General features: G+C 55.7%; 1 protein-coding gene across 1 annotated transcript; it reads right to left on the minus strand.

The window, feature by feature from the left end:
• Positions 1-1048: 1048 nt before the first annotated feature.
• LOC144952075 (uncharacterized) lies at positions 1049-6396 on the minus strand. The gene has a single exon (XM_078882476.1). It carries the CDS (start codon positions 6313-6315, stop codon positions 1168-1170), a length of 5148 nt encoding a protein of 1715 aa, XP_078738602.1. The 5' UTR covers positions 6316-6396; the 3' UTR covers positions 1049-1167.
• Positions 6397-18394: the final 11998 nt, after the last annotated feature.

Here is an 18394-nt window from a genome sequence, read left to right on the forward strand (position 1 = left end):
TATACGCGGGTGTGCCGGCAGGGTGGAGGAACTGGGGCAAGGGTCATGGTAGACCTCATGGGGAAGTGTGGGGGTCGCTAGCCCCCGCGATCCCTCCCTCGGTACCCCTAACGGCCGGGTTAACCTCATTACTCGCCCCCTCGCTGCTAGGCGAACCGCTGCTGCGTTCTTCACCCATGGGGTGAGAGGCGTCGCTCCAGGATTCCCCTCCCCCGCGGGTCCGCGTAGTAGGCATGTTTAATTACGCACGCGCACACCCACACACAGCTCTGCGCGGCACTCACTCAACCCTCGCCGCTCACGTTATGATCGCGCACCGGGGGTACGCTGATTACGCACGCCGCGAGCTTACGCATACACAGTACCACACGCGTTCACACTTATAACACGAGATCACACGAGGCCACGATCAGCTATTAATGATTTATTATCCGCTACCTGGAACTAGATGTTAAATCAGTGAGTCGACGAGGCTGGCCTACGCTGATACCTCTATACCTATTCCCGATTTATCTGCTATGATTCTAATTCACCTTCTTACTCACTGTTAAGTGTCCACGGCGGTCCGCTGATCCTTGTGCTAACAGCGTACCTCGGTGCGTCGCACGGACGTCCGGGTCGCTGGCTGGAGCTGTGTCTCGTCGCCTTGCGCTGGAGTAAGAGCTATTTCCCCTTTTTGCCCCACTATTTATCCTCCCTACATCAAAGGGAGGCTGCGCTGAACAATGGGCTCGTGCACCTCGAGCCCGCGCACGGCGGTTCCGGCGCTTTTGATATGCTAATCAGTGAGCGGCGCTGGCGGCGTACATCCTAATTACTCCCTTACCCTTCCTAACAATGGGGCCTGTGCGCTCAAGCATAATGTTCCCAACCCTCCATGACTATGCGCAAGAGTCCATGCGGTCCCGCTATTCATGCTGTCCCCTCCCTCCTCCGCCTGTCTCGTCGACCCGTGGGGGTGTGTGTGGGGGGAAAATGCGCCTCCACCGCGGTGGCCGAATGCCCCATGCCGCGACCCCACCATGTTAAGGCTGGTCGCAGCGCCGCGGCGCCACGTAGCACGGGGGAGGTCGTCCAATTCCCTGATCGCCGGAAACCGTGAAAGTTTAATCCCGATAAGGGCTTCTCGGATAAAAACCGGTCGGCCAGGTGACCTCCCCACGAGCTCTATGGGGGGGGGGAGAATGCGTGCGGGTGTGTTCGTGCGAGGTGAGGTGAGGGGGACGCGGGGTCGGCTCCGTCGCTTGGTGGTGGCGAGGTCTTAGATGGGGCGCCTGCTGAACGGCTTCGTGGCGGCGGCATGACATAGCCCCCCGAGGTGCTGGTCCCCGTCCCGGGTTGACTGGAGCACCTTGCTTGAGCCGCGCCCACGAGGAAACGCTGCGGGATCCGGGGGGTCCGTCCGGCCCTCGTGGCTGGTCTCGGGGTGGGTGGCTCCGTCCTCTGCAGCTCCTGCGGCGGCCTCCTCCTCCACTCCAGCGGCTCTCCCTGTACCTCGGTACCTGCGGGCTGGGGTACAAACTCAGAAGCGGAGGGGTTTAGGGGCCGTCGTCCGCGCCGTCCCCTGGCGGGGTCGGGGCGTCTCGGGGGCCCGGCGGGGCCCATGTAGGGTGCGAGGCCCCCCAACACGAGGGGTGCGGGTACTCCGGGATTACGGGGCCTTCGAGTGACGGGGTTCTCTCTCGCCGGGGCCGCTTTCCACGGTTTTAAGCGGCGGACGTTGACCACCGTCTCTCGATCCCTCTCCCCGCCATAAATTAGTACCGTCCAGGGGGAGATCTGTCGCACCACGGTCCAGGGTCCCCGCCAGTAGGTCGTCAGTTTCCCCACCTGCCCGGCCCCGACGCGAGGGGTGTGTAGCCACACCTTAGCGCCTGTCAGGAATAAGGGGGGTTCCATGCGGGGTCGGGTGCCCTGTTCCTGCCGCCGATGCGCGGCTTCCCCTTGCGGGTATGCTCGACCTCGGGCTTCTCGCAGGGTCTCCAACAGGTGTTCCACGGGGCGGCTTCCCTCCTCCGGCTGGGGGGAAGGGACGCCGAATAGCAGATCTGCGGGTAAACGAGACTCACGGCCGAACATCATTAAAAACGGGGTTTGTCCCGTCGACGTGTGTACGGTGGTGGCGTAGGCGAAAAGGGCGTAGGGGAGGTGTTCGTCCCAATCCCGTTGATTTGCGGCCGCCATACGTTTGAGTTTCCCCGCTAGGGTCTGATTCATGCGCTCCACCATACCGTTCGCTTGGGGGTGGTACGCTGTGGTTCGGTCCTTCTGGATTCCGAACTCTCGGCACAGTGCCTGGAACAACTCGGCCTCGAACTCGCTACCCTGGTCGGTGAGGACTCGTTCTGGGATCCCGTGCTTAAGTACGTAGTGTTCCACGAATGCCCGGGCCACCACCAAGGCCGTTTTATCAGGGATGGCCACTGCCACGGGGTAGCGGGTGAAATACTCTACTGCGACTAGGATATATCGGTTGCCTCGATGGGATCGCGGGAATGGCCCCTGTAGGTCAATCCCGACCAGCTGATTCGTGCGGCTGACGCGGAACGGCCTTAGGGGTACCTGGTATCGTGCCGGTTTCGGCCCGCACTGCTGACAGGCGCGGCAGCCCTGTACCCAGGCCGCCACGTCTTGTGCCAATTTGGGCCAGAGATACTGGCGACGCAGGGTCTCTCGAGTGCGTCGTTCCCCATCGTGGCCCCCGAGTGGGTGGTCATGCACCAGCCGAAGCAGCTGGGGTCGCACCTGGGCAGGAACACAGATGCACCCCGGCTGGCCGGCCTCGGTTAACTCCCGTACCACTCCGTTCTGCACACACAACCGGGCATACAAACCGCTCCAGGGTCCTGGCAGGGCGCTCTTTTCCTCCCGCAGTGCCGCCTCCACTGCCGCCAGATCGGGATCTCGCTGCTGGGTCTGTCTCAGCTGCTCGTCGTTCAGGCCCGGGAAGGCGCAGCCGACGTCCTCCTGGATCCGTCCGATCGGGTCCCGAGCCGCGGGTCCCGCGCTTGCCGTGCGGTCGACGGGATCCTCGGTGCCACCTGTGAGGGCCTCTGTGGCGCACACTGCACTCTCTCTCGCTGGGGGGGGGTCAGTGGCCGCGGCCGCTCGGGGGTCCGTTGCCTGCCGGCAGCGTCCCCCCGTGAAGCACGGGCAGGCCTCCTCCGCCCTTGTCTCAGCGTCCACCGTGGGTCGCCTCGACAAGGCGTCCGCGTTTGCATGCGTCCGGCCAGCCCGATACTCGATTTGCAGGTTGTACTCCTGCAACTGCGCCAACCACCGGGCCATCTGCCCCCGCGGCTCCTTGAATGTGAGAAGGAACTGCAGAGCATAATGGTCAGTGCGTACGCGACATTTCCTGCCGTACAAATACGGCCGGAACTGCTTACATGCGAAAATCACGGCGTACAACTCTTGGCGGGTCACGCAATAGTTCAGCTCGGCCCCACTCAAGGTCCGGCTGGCGTACGCGATGACTCGTTCCGTCCCATCTTGTACCTGTGACAACACCGCGCCCAGCCCGCTGCTGCAGGCGTCGGTGTCCAAAATAAAATCGGTGGTAAAATCGGGGAAAGCGAGGGTGGGGGCGTGGGTGAGGTGGTCTTTGAGAGTGGTGAAGGCCGTCTGGCAGGCCCCCGTCCACTGGTAGGGGTGCTTAGGGGAGGTGAGTTGGGTGAGGGGGCGTGCAATCTCGCTGAATCCCTTTACAAATCGACGATAATAGGTGGCGAGCCCCAAAAATGATCTGATCTCCGTCAGATTCCTTGGCCGTGGCCACTCCACTACGGCGCGTACCTTCTCCGGATCAGTGTGCACGCCTGCCTCGCTGACGCGATGCCCGAGGTACCCCACCTCGCGTTGTGCGATGTAACACTTACGTGGCTTGAGCTTGAGATGAGCCGCTCGCAATCGCTGGAACACCTCTCGTAGCCTGGACCAATGCTCAGACAAAGATCTACTGAACACTATCACATCGTCCAAGTAAATCAGGCACTGTTCCCATTGCAAGCCCCGCATCACCAACTCCATCAGCCGCTGGAACGTCGCAGGCGCATTGGTGAGTCCGAACGGGAGTACTCGAAACTCGAATAGTCCCATCGGGGTGGTGAATGCGGTTTTCGGCCGATCCTCCTCCGCCATCTCCACCTGCCAGTACCCGGACGCGAGATCGAGGGTGGAAAAATATCGCGCTCCGGCGAGGCTGTCGAAGGTGTCATCGATGCGGGGTATGGGGAAGGCATCGCCGAGCGTGACTGCATTTAGTTTACGGTAATCGACGCAGAACCGGGTTGACCCATCCTTTTTCGTAACTAGTACCACTGGGGCTGACCAGGGGCTCGCCGAGGGCTGAATTATGTTATCGCGAAGCATGTCCCCAACTGCCTCTTTGATTTGGGCGCGTTCGGGTGCGCCCACTCGGTACGAAGGGAGTTTGATGGGTCGGGCTGCACCGGTGTCAATTTGGTGCTTAACAAGATCGGTCCGACCCACGTCCGAGTCGTGCTCACTGAATACGTCGGCATACTCCCGCAGTAACTCGCGCAGCCGATCGGCCTCTCCCTTAGGTAAATCCGCCCATGGTACATGTAACGCGTCGAGCAGGGGAATGACCTCGGCTCGGGGAGTCGGGCCGACTCGCCAGGCCAGGTCCTGGTCACCCTCAGGACGACCGGGGTCTTCAGCCCAGAGTGCGAACACCGAGTCGTTAGAGTGGCGTGCGTGCAGGGGGTGTACAGTGGCTATCGGGGTGCGCCGCCGCAGTATCGCTGGGGTACTGTGGGGGTTAAACATCCGCATAAACAATCGGCCCCCATCTGCGTTTACCAACGTGGCGGATCCCACAACCCCATACCGTTTTGCCAACTCCGGGTGAGGAGTTAGCATTACCTCCCCTGATGGTCGGAGCGCGGGGTCGGTGGGGGATGTTGCCACCGGCACCAGCATCTCGGTGAGCGGGCCGATGGTGACTGCCGTCGCCAGGATAGCGGCCACAGGTGCGAAGCGGGGGCGCGTCGGTTCTCGTCCCAGGAACGGTATCCGCTCGCCGTTGCTCTCCATGGTGGCGCATCGCTGGCGGGGTTGCACGTTGAGTCCCAACCGTTCTAGGAGGTCGGTACCTGCGATACACTCGTGACACAACGCACTCGACACGTAGAACTCCTGGGTGCACACCTGGCTGCCTATGCGGACCTCTAGGGTGGCTCTCCCTAGCAACCCCATTCCGGCTCCGCTCGCCGTGTGCAGCGCGCGGTCCGGGGCCTGCAGGTGACGCACGTCGACCCCGATCGCGCTGCAGTGCGCTGCGCTCACGAGCGAGGCCACCGCCCCCGTGTCCAGCAGAATTCGGGTACGCACTCCGTTTACCTCCCCTTCCACCAGCGACGTGGCCCCCGTGATCCCCGCCACCAGCTCCCGCAGCCAGTCGTCAGGAGTCACCGTTTCCGTTGGCATTGTTGCTGGAACCTGTGTGGAGATCACTCGCTCGCCATTATTCTCACAGCTTGTTTGTGTCGGGGCTACGTCGATTTGACCCCCCGGTGGTCCCCTCTCTAGGGGGGCCTTAGTGTTTGACCTTAGCTCTTGTCTAGCTCGGGCGACCTGCGGACAGTCCCTCCTGAGATGCCCTCGCCGATCGCACACATAACACGCCCGGGGAGGGGTGGCGGTTCCGTAGCGGGTCCCCTGTCCGCTCCCTCTCCCTCCCCCAGTACGCAGTTGCCCCACATCGGACTCTAATTGGGACACCCTCCCGGCTAGTCCCCCTACTGTCGAGCGTAGTTCACCCATCTCAGACTGGAGGGTCTTCACATTTTTATTTGCTTCCTCGCGTACTTGGTGTACCTGGCTAGCAATATCTCCCATGCCGGTCTGTAACCCAGCTACCCACCCCGGAGTTGTTTCGCTGGGTCTCTGGGGCTCCCTTGCCCGTCCCCTTACTGCAATGGCGAGCTCTTCCTCCTCGTCGGAGAGTAGGCTCGCTACGGCGCACTCTCGTCCCCTCCCTCGAGGCTGCGCGCGCTCACCCGAGAGTTTCTCGCATTTGCGCGCGCGCTCGACGAGGGTGTTAAAGGAGAGTCGTGCACCGTCTACATTTGGCTGCCACCACGGGGTGCGTGCCAAATATCGCTGGATTTTACCGGCGGCGAGGCCCTCAATTATTTTTGCCTCGTACTCTGGGTACGCGAGCTGGGTCAACATGCGCACATCCTCGGCGTAATCTCGTAGATCTTCGCCGGGTTGGCGGCGGCGTGCCTCTAAGGCCGTCTGCGCATCCTCCTCGTCATAGGCGCCGAAGCGTCGTTCGAGTTCGCACATTAATTTTTCCCACTGATTTTGTGCGCTTGCGGGCAAAGCTTCCACAAAGTCAGCTGCCCGCCCATCTAAATGTAGCTCTAACTGCTGCAACGCTTCCTCATCTGACCACCCATTAACCTTTTTCGCCCCCCTGATGCTGCGGGCAAACGATTTCCATGTTGGAATTCCTTTGCCCGTAAATGTGCATTTGATTTTAATCTGGGTTGGGGGGCCTCTTTCCCTTGGGGGTGCGGGGGATCGTCCCGTTTCTGACACCAATATGTGGGGGTCGCTAGCCCCCGCGATCCCTCCCTCGGTACCCCTAACGGCCGGGTTAACCTCATTACTCGCCCCCTCGCTGCTAGGCGAACCGCTGCTGCGTTCTTCACCCATGGGGTGAGAGGCGTCGCTCCAGGATTCCCCTCCCCCGCGGGTCCGCGTAGTAGGCATGTTTAATTACGCACGCGCACACCCACACACAGCTCTGCGCGGCACTCACTCAACCCTCGCCGCTCACGTTATGATCGCGCACCGGGGGTACGCTGATTACGCACGCCGCGAGCTTACGCATACACAGTACCACACGCGTTCACACTTATAACACGAGATCACACGAGGCCACGATCAGCTATTAATGATTTATTATCCGCTACCTGGAACTAGATGTTAAATCAGTGAGTCGACGAGGCTGGCCTACGCTGATACCTCTATACCTATTCCCGATTTATCTGCTATGATTCTAATTCACCTTCTTACTCACTGTTAAGTGTCCACGGCGGTCCGCTGATCCTTGTGCTAACAGCGTACCTCGGTGCGTCGCACGGACGTCCGGGTCGCTGGCTGGAGCTGTGTCTCGTCGCCTTGCGCTGGAGTAAGAGCTATTTCCCCTTTTTGCCCCACTATTTATCCTCCCTACATCAAAGGGAGGCTGCGCTGAACAATGGGCTCGTGCACCTCGAGCCCGCGCACGGCGGTTCCGGCGCTTTTGATATGCTAATCAGTGAGCGGCGCTGGCGGCGTACATCCTAATTACTCCCTTACCCTTCCTAACAATGGGGCCTGTGCGCTCAAGCATAATGTTCCCAACCCTCCATGACTATGCGCAAGAGTCCATGCGGTCCCGCTATTCATGCTGTCCCCTCCCTCCTCCGCCTGTCTCGTCGACCCGTGGGGGTGTGTGTGGGGGGAAAATGCGCCTCCACCGCGGTGGCCGAATGCCCCATGCCGCGACCCCACCATATTAAGGCTGGTCGCAGCGCCGCGGCGCCACGTAGCACGGGGGAGGTCGTCCAATTCCCTGATCGCCGGAAACCGTGAAAGTTTAATCCCGATAAGGGCTTCTCGGATAAAAACCGGTCGGCCAGGTGACCTCCCCACGAGCTCTATGGGGGGGGGGGAGAATGCGTGCGGGTGTGTTCGTGCGAGGTGAGGTGAGGGGGACGCGGGGTCGGCTCCGTCGCTTGGTGGTGGCGAGGTCTTAGATGGGGCGCCTGCTGAACGGCTTCGTGGCGGCGGCATGACAGAAGCCCCTGGAACCCTCTGGAAGGTTTGAGAAGGGAGGCGCGGCTTGGACGGAGCCAAGTCGCTGTATATATTCCAAGGAGAATAAAAGCAGCGGAGAGTGAAAGCTCCTGGCTGCAGGTTCTGGGATTGGACTCGTCTCATCGTCGCTGTCATCGTCGCCGCCCTCGTCGCTGCCGCCTTCGCCCAATCATTGCGCGGCCAGACAGTAGTTAGCTGTCCCGTCACTGCCATCGGTGCATCGCGGACAAGGTCGTGTCTGGGCCGGGTCGTGCGGCAGCATGGTTGTGAGAGAGAGGGGGCCCAAATGGTCGCTTGAACTCAACAATTATAAAAGGGGAGGACGGTGCCTCCTGCGACCACCTCGCCTCCGACTGAGTGTGTGTGCGATGCGCGTCACCCGCATGCACACACAAGCCTCGAGCGTCGAGCAGAAGAGAACAAGCAGAAGAGACCCACACTGACACTACATTAGTGTACTGACAATAGAGCCTGCATGCGGTGTGAGTGGACTAGTGGCCATGGGAGGTAATGACAGGGGAGTCAGCCTTCAGTGCGATTGCACTAGTGGCCACGGGAGGTAATGGCAGGGGTATCAGTTGTGAGTGCGAAGGGACTGGTGACTACGGGAATGATTGAGAAGGGAGCGTGGTCAGGTGACGGAAGAGAACGGTTGAGTCTGCCGGTGGAGCGAGCGTCCAGAGTCTGCGAGAAGGTTCGGGAAGGAGGGCATGGCCTCAGCTAATATATAAGGGAGATGCGCGGGAGACTCAGGGCTGTTGCAGTGGGGTCTCCGCCTAATGTCAAGTGAACGTGTCTTCAATAAAGTGCCATCGCAAGTGAAGTGTGTCAAGTTGTCATGACACGAGTACAGCATACCGGTGTGGTGGAGAGAAAGCCACACCATTTCGAATCTGAGTACGACGTTTTGCCAGTAATTACAACTAGCTTCATCAGGCAACTAGCCTTTAACATACTTTTGGGGAAAGTGCTGGCCTGCCACACAACGAGCGATGTGTGGCAGGCCATACAGTCAGACGTACAGACAGACCGACACACACAAGGACAGAAATCCCTTACACACACTACATACAACACGGCACACACAAGCGCAGTGTAATTTGCGAAAAACAGGTGCAGGAATGTTGCGGGTCTGGGCGTAAGGGAGCGGTGGCGTAGTGGGTTAGCTCGCTGCGCAACGAACCCCAGCAATTTTTTTTTGTGAATTCAATCCCAGGCACGGTTTACGTGTCACAACCAGTGCCGGATTATCATTGTAGCAAAAGTAGCTACATATGCTACAGGCCCCGCACTTTCAAGGGCCCCGCGCTAAATGCTTTCAAGCCATCAATTCCGGTTCAGTGATTCTGCACTTGCTCTATTACTATAGTACTATACTGCATTCAACTTTTATGAACGACTGGGTGTTTAAGGTTAGCGATTTGTCGTATTATCTGGACGTATAGGAAATGAAAAAATACAATTTACTATGCAAGTAAAAAAAGTATGTGTTTTAATATTAATGTTTTTATTTTATTTAGGGCCTATTTATAACATTTGCTACAGGCCCTGCACTAGCTTAATCCAGCACTGCTCACATCGCAGTGGCGAGAGATAATCTGAGTCGTTCCCTTGAGGCTCCCCACCTCCCCCGATCCCCTCCTCTGCATTCATCACTGACCCGCATTGACCAGCGTGGTGAAGTATGGTAAAAAAACAACCCCCCTACCCCCGCCTCCTCTTCCAAGACTGATTAGCGCGGTTGGCTATGTACGGTGCGAAAGAAGTTCAACATACATACACTACACTATACACTACTATACACATTATACACTACACTATGCACAACATTACTATACACTATACTACTGTAATGAGCGACTTCTGCAACACGTCATGTAGAGTGTACTTCTTTTATTTCTCACACGGGCACAACACAGGCCAACCTGTTTCTTACCACTCTGAGTACAACACTTAGATATTAACGTCTCTACTGGCTACACACAGCCGATCACTCGGCGTGGTCCCACCGCCCTCACTCGGCTACGCTGCTGGCTGGCGACGTGACGATGGCGATGGAAACCCCGCAGGAGATTTTCCACGTGGCCGGATGATGGAGAGAGATGACGGCGAGCAGCGATGCAGTCCAGACCCACGAACCCCGAGCCCCAGGTCCACTCGCCCTTATATCTCCCCAGGCGTGGCTAGGCCCCGCCTCCGGCAACGCCCTCTCGTGGAACCTTCGAGCAGGTTTCCGGAGCATTTCGGCCAACCCCGCCCATTACCTTTGCCCCAGATACCTCTCCCTCTCCGATTGGATGTTATCTTAACCGTGCCCGTGCTTCCCTTTCCCAGCCAGCAGGTGTCATCATGTCATTACACGACGATATGACCACACTATACTAGATTAAAAATTAATTCACTTCCAACTGCTTGCTGTGTTTAGATAGGTGTCCTTCCATACCCACATCAGATTAGCACGGTTGTCTATGTATGGTGCGAAAGAAGTTCAACATACAGATGTAGTGACATAGAACGAGTCACTAGAGTACGTAGCATGCGATGCTCGGAGAGAGGAAGATTATGGGTACAGCAGCCCGGTCTGCCAGTGAGACACGTGGGCAGAGTCTGGAACCTTCTGATGAGAGCCAGAAGGGGGCGTGGCCGAAGGTGGAGCCTGGCCACACCGAGGAGGATCAAAGGGAGGCTCCAACACTCAGTCGGGGCTTTCGTCTGGGAAAGGAACTCGTCGTGCTGCCGCCGTCCTCGTCTTCACCTCCTCGGTGTCGCTGGTCGGGTAGCGTACGGACCGTGTGTAGATATCCCCTGTGACTATATGGAACAGAATAAAAGATGCGCCTCCAACTCTTAGTGCATCGCAGATTGATACACTACACATACGTGGTGTGAAGAATCCTTCATCCAGCAGTGTATTGAGCCGGGTTCGCGAGCAGATGCTGAAAATACTGCCACCCCACGGGGGCTACCACAGGTGTCTATTCGCCCAACCCCCACAGACTTCACTGTTTGTACGTATGTGTGTTGAACTTGAGGACCTGGAGAGGCTTCCCCCTTAGCGACCTCCCACCCAACCTTCAACTTTTAAGAGACACTCAAAGACCTCACCTCTAACTTAAAGTCCCCACGTGGTCTCTTACAGACCCCACGTGGTTTCCTAAAGGCCCCCACGTGGTTTCCTAAAGGCCCCACGTGATTTCCTAAAGGCCCCCACGTGGTTTGCTAAAAGACCCCACGTGGTTTGCTTAAGGCCCCCACGTGGTTTGCTAAAAGACCCCACGTGCTTTCCTAAAGGCCCCACGTGGTTTCCTAAAGACCCCACGTGGTTTCCTAAAGGCCCCACCTGGTTTGCTAAAGGCCTCCACGTGGTTTCCTAAAGCCCACAAGTGGTTTGCTAAAGGCCCCCACGTGGTTTGCTAAAGGCCCCCACGTGGTTTGCTAAAGGTCCCACACCTTCTCTATCCCCTGGGTTTCGACAGTTTACCACTGAGCCTGGGTTCGACAACTGGAAGGCATGGTCGCTTAACCCCCCACTCGCCCCCACCTCCCCGTGTGTGAAGCTAGATGCGCGTTACAAGTGATGAGCATTCCAGTGTGTTCCCTCGATGTACGTGACGCAATACGTTCCGCAGATTCTCGCGAGTGGCATAGTTCGTGGATAATGATATTGGCTCTACGAAAACATATACCTGTAATCAATTATGTCTCATCACTTCCTCTCCTATCAATTTATCTCGTAATTTTCTCACGTCACTGCTTTTTGTGCTTCGTGTGTTGTTCCTTCCCCCGCACCTCTGATCAACACAGTTGCCTACGTACGGTGCGAAAGAAGTTCAACATACTGTAGTACATACATCGCATCACTTTATCTCCTTCCTTTATCTCTCATCACTTTTTCTCTCATCACTTTATCACATCACAGTCTCTTTCGTCACGCTTTTTCTATCTCATCACTTCATCTCACCACTTTTCTCTCTCTTTCTCTCGACACAGCAGGCGTGTAGAGTTCCAGATTCGATTCGCGGATAGCCAAAATCGCGGATAGCAAGTTCGTGAATAACGAGGCAATACTGTACACTGTACAGGGTTTGTCCAATTGTCTTGTGACCCTCATTTGATTCTCAAAAACGTAATATTTTTTGTTATAAGTAAGGTTTATTTTAAACAGAATGCATATTCATAGGGGGAAAAATTAGGGGTCAATTGGGGGTCACAAGACCACCCTGTACATCATAATACGACTCCTCTACTTACGAACGAGTTAGATTCCAGAGGTCTGTTCGTAAGTCGATTTGTTCGTAATTCCAAATGTACTCCTGTTGATTACAAATATGTTGTACGGCATGTATAATAAACAATGTGAATTGGCTTTAAAGGTTGTATAATCTCCTGTAGATGTAGATGCCACTGATTCTTCACGTTCTGCAGATGTAGATGCCACCAACCATCTATTGCGCGGCGGTTGAACTTACGACTCTCGATCCGAACTCACAACTGGACAAGTTTGTTCGTATCTCTGAAAGTTGGTACGTCGAATGTTCGTAAGTCGAGGAGGCAATGTAATAATACTGTGGTGCAATACTCAGGGTGACCACCAGGGATTATCCAGCCCCTCCCCCGTGATCACCCCTCCCCCCAATGGACCCCCCCCCCCCCCCACACTGTCTCCGCCCCGTCCCCACCTCGCCCAGGTGACTCGCGCGTCTCATGTCACCGCGCACCTCTTGCTGCCGCTGCAGTCGTCGTGGTCAGAACTCGGCTGCTGCTGCTGATGAGCGACTGAGCGGACGGATGCGTCTGTGAATACGATTGTGAGCGAGTGCTGAGTGAGTAGTTGAATAAGTGAGTGATTGTCGGGGTGAGTGAGCGGCTGAGTAGGTGAGTGAGAAGCTGAATAGGTGAGTGATTGACGGGGTGAGTGGAGTTGAGTGAGTTTCATTAGGCGAGTAGGTGAACGAGTCACGTCGCTCAGTGAATCGACGCGTGCTGTGTGAACAGGCGAGTGGACGATTGAGGCTAAGTCGGGTGACTGAGTTGGTTCATTGAGTAACAACGTGGATTGATGGGTGAGTGAGTGAGCGGTGATGGATTGATTTCAGGTTGTTTCAAGTTCACGGCTTCCTTGGTGGATTACCGGGGTAGCTAGAGCGAGCTATGGACTGAGCGAGGGAGTGCCCCGACACGGTGTGGACTTTGTTACGGAGGACGACTCTGCACCTCCTTCATCACCACCAAACATCGGTGGAGATCGCCCGTGCGGCCTTGAACAGACTCTCAGGGCGAGTGTTGTGAGCGACCACTACCACCACCATTATCGTCGTCTGGTCAAATCCTCCATCACCCATTCTCGCACCACCACCACCAAGACCAACCACCAAGACCAACCACCCTCTGAGCCGCCTCCGTGGTGAAGAAGAATAACAAGAAGAAGACGACGACGAGGAGGTGACGATGTCGTCGTCTCTGAGCTCCGGGGAGCGCGCCGCTCTGGTCTCGGAGCTGACGTGCCCCGTGTGCCTGCAGCTCTACTCGCAGCCCGTGCTGCTGCGATGCGGCCACAGCTTCTGCCTCGGATGCATCCAGGGCGCGTGGTCAGTGCAGTCCGCTCCATCAGAGCCCCCCAAATCGCCGCCTGGAGCCCCCGCCAACAGGAGGGCGGCGCGGTACGCGTGCCCGGAGTGCCGCGACGAGTACGAGAGGAAGCCGATCCTGCAGAAGAACCTGAAGCTGTTCAGCGTCGCCGAGCGGCTGCGCGAGTCGCTGAGCAGAGCGGCCGCGGCTGGGCTCCGCTGTGACTGCTGCCCCAAGGTGGGACACACAAACAGACGCAGACTCACACAGACTTACACACACAGACACAGACTCACACAGACTCACACCCACACAGACACACACAGACTCTCACACACACACAGACTCACACACACACAGACTCACACAGACACAGACTCACGCACACACACACAGACTCACGCACACACAGACTCACACACACAAACTCACGCACACACACACAGACTCACGCACACACACAGACTCACGCACACACAGACTCGCAGACACACAGCTTCGCACACACAGAGACTCACAACAACAACCGCCATTCGCCACTAAGTGGCGGTGGCGTCACCACGACGCTTGTGCCAGGCCATGTGCACATTGAGGCCACGTGAAGTGTCGAACGCCCGCTGGCAGGAGGTCACGGGGCAGACCCAGGTGCCACGGGTCGACTGACTGAGATGACCGAGATGACAGGCTGATGCACCACCTGTGCCCCTACTGTGCCAACTTGCTGTGCTTTAGCCACCCGGCGCTCCGCTCGTTGTTGTGAGCGTCGCTCCTCCGCCCTCCGTTGTTGCTGGAGGGCGACTGCCTCCAACTGCCCAGTAGCGTCCTTCACATACACACACAGACTCACACACAGACTCACACACACACACAGATTCACACACAGACAGACTCTCTCAGACTCACACACACACACAGACGCACAAACAAACACAGATCCCCCGTATAGTCTTAACAAACTGTTGGGGCAAGTGTTGTTAGCGAGCACCAATGAAGGCCGGCACGGCACACGAGGGGGTGGGTGGCCAGCACCACGCCCGGCCGTCTTTGCCTCCCCAGTGGCGATGTTTTTACGCACAGCACCAGGCACTCATTTGAGGCTGAGTAGAACTAGAGGAGGCTCAGCAACGGTTCAGATAATCGTCACCGGTGTTGACCGTGAGCGGGAATCGGACTCAGGCCGCCGGGTTCGTAGCGCATTGCTCCACCACGACCGCTCCCCACGCCCTCGAAATCGTCCGCGCGACCACTTCGCATCCCCCTGGGAACAAATCACAGGGTAAGATGCGCATTCAAAACCGGTAAATCGATGCTACTATTCGGTAAGCGGCTTTACCGGTAAACAAACCCCGCAGTTACACGAGACGCGCGTAATGAGTTGGATAACGGGGAGCGGTGGCGCAGTGGTTAGCGCATCCACCTCACTACGAACCCGAATTTCCCGGGTAGGATTCCCGTGCACGGCTAATAAGAGTGGCAGAACATATCTGAACCGATCCTGGGCTCTCTCCTCTGTCGACTTAACCTCACAAACAGACTGCACTTTGGTGTCGTGTGCTCCGATCGTTTTTATTTATTTTCTGTTGGCACGTTCTGACACGTGCCCCGACTGGATATCTGTGGAAAAAAAGAGCTTTATAGTTCATCGGATTCCTCCAGTATCAATGAATCGTCTGCTTCTGATTCCAACATCACGAGCCACTTCGTCAAGCTATCATTTGTCCCCAGGTCGCTTGTGAAGAATAATTATCATCTATTAGCTCAGTAGGCCTTACCTTGTAAGACAAAGTATAATTTAGTTTTTGTTATTTATATTTGTGAAGTGATGTGTTTACCTCAATTATAATATATATGGGGGGAGGGGGGCTTATCCCCTCCCCCCCCAATATTCAAATATGCTCATAATGTCCCCCCCCCCCCAAATATTGCTGTAAAAAATAGATTTCTTTTGAAATTATTGTGGTTATGGTTGTACTTTATTAATCCCTAATCTCTGCCATTACATACAATGAAACAAGAAAAGGTAAAAAATAAAAACAGAGCAATGTAATACAATACACTATTAGACATTGTTGTTAAAAATAAATGAAAGTCAATCCTATGTGTTAGTGAATTTGTTTAATATTTTAGGCAGGACATGGCAGGAAATTAGTTTTCAAATTTAGATTTTTTTTTCTGGGGGGGGCCCAGACCCCCTGGAAGATTTGGTCCCCCCCCAATGTTAACTCCATGGCTACGGCCTTGGTTTACCTTGACCACACTGTGCACTCCTATCGTGTTGTTTGTAGTGTTTGTTGTTGTAGCGTTCTGACCCCGTGCCCCGACTGGAGATCGGCGATCAAAGAGCTTCGTAGATCATCGGATTCCTCCAGGGTAAATAAAGACCCCGATTCTGTGTAGACGTCAACATTGGGAAAACAAAGGTGGTCGTGCGTGGGGCCAGCAGAAACCCCCGCGCCCTCGTGTGTCATGACGCCACGGTGGCGAGATGTTAACTACCTCGCCTGGTATGCAGGAGGTCGTGGGTTCGATCCCGAGATGTTGACTACCTCGCCTGGTATGCAGGAGGTCGTGGGTTCGAGCCAGAGATGTTGACTACCTCGCCTGGTATGCAGGAGGTCGTGGGTTCGAGCCAGAGATGTTGACTACCTCGCCTGGTATACAGGAGGACGTGGGTTCGATCCCGACCTTGACGCCTGCTGTATATTTGGAGTTTGTGGTGTCTCTTTCTTTGTGGTCGCGTGCTTTTTCTCCGGGTGCTCCGGTTTTTCCCTCCACATTTAGAAACCACACGCGTTTAGAGTTATTTGGCGTGTAGAGTTTATGTTTGCTATACATGTCCACGTGACGATGATGAGCCACTTCGTTGGGCTATAATTTGTGAAGGTCAGGTCGCTTTTGATACAAAGTGCCAAATAGGTCAGTGGGGGTCTTACCTGGTTAAAAGAAAGTTAAAGTTGAATAGTTCCATCTTGATTTTAAGCTTTCGTGACTGCAAGAATCCATCCTCTTTGGTTCTTTCGGTAAAGTCACGTGGGTAGATAGTGATTTGTTTTATTTTATACCTACGTGACTTCACCGAAAGAACCAAAGAGTTTGAATAGTTCCAGTTTAGGCACGCGAAGTTGGAGTCTGAAATCTCCCCCCCCGCCCTCTCTAGGACCGCATTGGTGCGGCTAGGATGCTGCGGCGATGACACACACGTATTACACATATCGTGTTGCGGGAATGTGGTCAAGGTGGTGGTGGTAGTGGCTTCATATAACAATCGTAAGAAGCTCAACTTGTTTTTTTTAGCGAGCACAGTGAGAGGCCGTCCATAAATGACGTCACGCACCTGGGGGGGGGGGGTCAGACATTTGTGACGATGTGTGACGAGGGGGGGGGGGGTTGAGAAATGTGACGTCACATCAAAATGCGCAACTTTAAATAAATATAGACAACACGTTCTACTTAATTAAATATACTTTTTAATAAATGTTTTCTCCTACAACATCAGAGTGCAGCGCCACATTCAATACGCACTACAATGACAATAGTTTAAAGCGATTTGAAGCATGTTTTATTTGGGGGGGGCAGAGCTTTGTGACGTCATATTTGAGGGGGGGTCTGACTTTTTGTGACGCCGTGTGACGAAGGGGGGGGGGGGGTAAAAAATCGTCAAAAATCGCGTGACGTCATTTATGGACGGCCCCTTATAGAGAAAGAGAGCGAGGGAGGAGAGCGACGCAGAGGTGCTCGCTGTATGAAATGAAATCACGGACCCCAGGGAAGGCCATCGGGTCCCACCCCCTGCTCTGTGAGAGGCGCCACGGTGGCTAGGAGACGTTAACTACCTCGCCAGGTATACAGGAGGTCGTGGGTTCGATCCCGAGATGGTAACTACCTCGCCAGGTATACAGGAGGTCGTGGGTACGATCCTAACCCTGACGACGCCTGTTGTATATTTAAAGTTTGCCAATCTATCTCATCATCATCACGGTGGCTAGGAGACGTTAACTACCTCGCCAGCTATACAGGAGGTCGTGGGTACGATCCTAGCCCTGACGACGCCTGTTGTATATTTAGAGTTTGCGTGTCTCTCTCTCTCTCTCTCCATGGTCGTGTGGATTCTTCTCCGGGTCTTTTCCCTCCACGTTTACAATCGACATCACACCTTCATAGAGTGTCCTGGCTGCTGCTAACACATTTCCACGCAACGATGAAGGGCCACCGTCGTTGAGCTATCATTTGTGATAGCGAGGTCACTTCTGATCAAAAGCGCTACACAGCTCGGCGGGAGCCTTACCTGGTAACGTCACACGAATCATCGCTTTGGACAACCAATTACGCAACAGGGAATCGCTCGAACAGCGGAAAATATCGCGACCCCTTACTGCGACAACCGAGCCGGGACAGTTACTGAGAATGAGTCCTGAGACTCAGCGAGACCTCCTGGGCATAGCACCAGCAGGCTCGTCACAATGCCACGCTTCCTCCGCCCGGTTGCCACGCGCATCTCATCCAGACCGCCTTTGTATCCCCCCCCCCCCGCCTGCGCTGATGTTTTAGACCACGCGGCCCCACGCGCTCCATCGAATCAGAGTGAAACAGCACTCGTCCCACTGGTATAAATAAATATATACATACATTTTTTTAAATATTTGTTATTGTGACTCTCTGCTCTAAACCCCAACAGCCATCCAGCGCGTGTTAATGTCATCTGTGTGCAAATCGCGTGATGGAATTCACGGTCAAGCAGCAGTCGGGGAGATTAATGATGCAGAACTCGCCACATCCAGTCGCTCGCTCACTCAGCGGCCAGTCACCTCCTTGTCACTCGTGTATCGCTGCTACGACTGCCGTGGTTACTGTGCCCATGACCTTCACGCACCGATCCGTCCACCCATATTGAGGACTCGGTCAACCAGAATCCGTTTCGTCTCATCCACCACCACCACAACCGCACTGCAGGTCACAACAACCCACCCACTCACTTACCCACCTACACCCA

Source organism: Lampetra fluviatilis, chromosome 65, assembly GCF_964198595.1.
Source record: "Lampetra fluviatilis chromosome 65, kcLamFluv1.1, whole genome shotgun sequence".
NCBI lineage: Eukaryota > Metazoa > Chordata > Hyperoartia > Petromyzontiformes > Petromyzontidae > Lampetra > Lampetra fluviatilis.

Bases quoted from the DNA above. Each gene is read 5' to 3' on its own strand.
- LOC144952075 (XM_078882476.1), bottom strand. From the start codon at position 6,315: ATGTGCGAACTCGAACGACGCTTCGGCGCCTATGACGAGGAGGATGCG.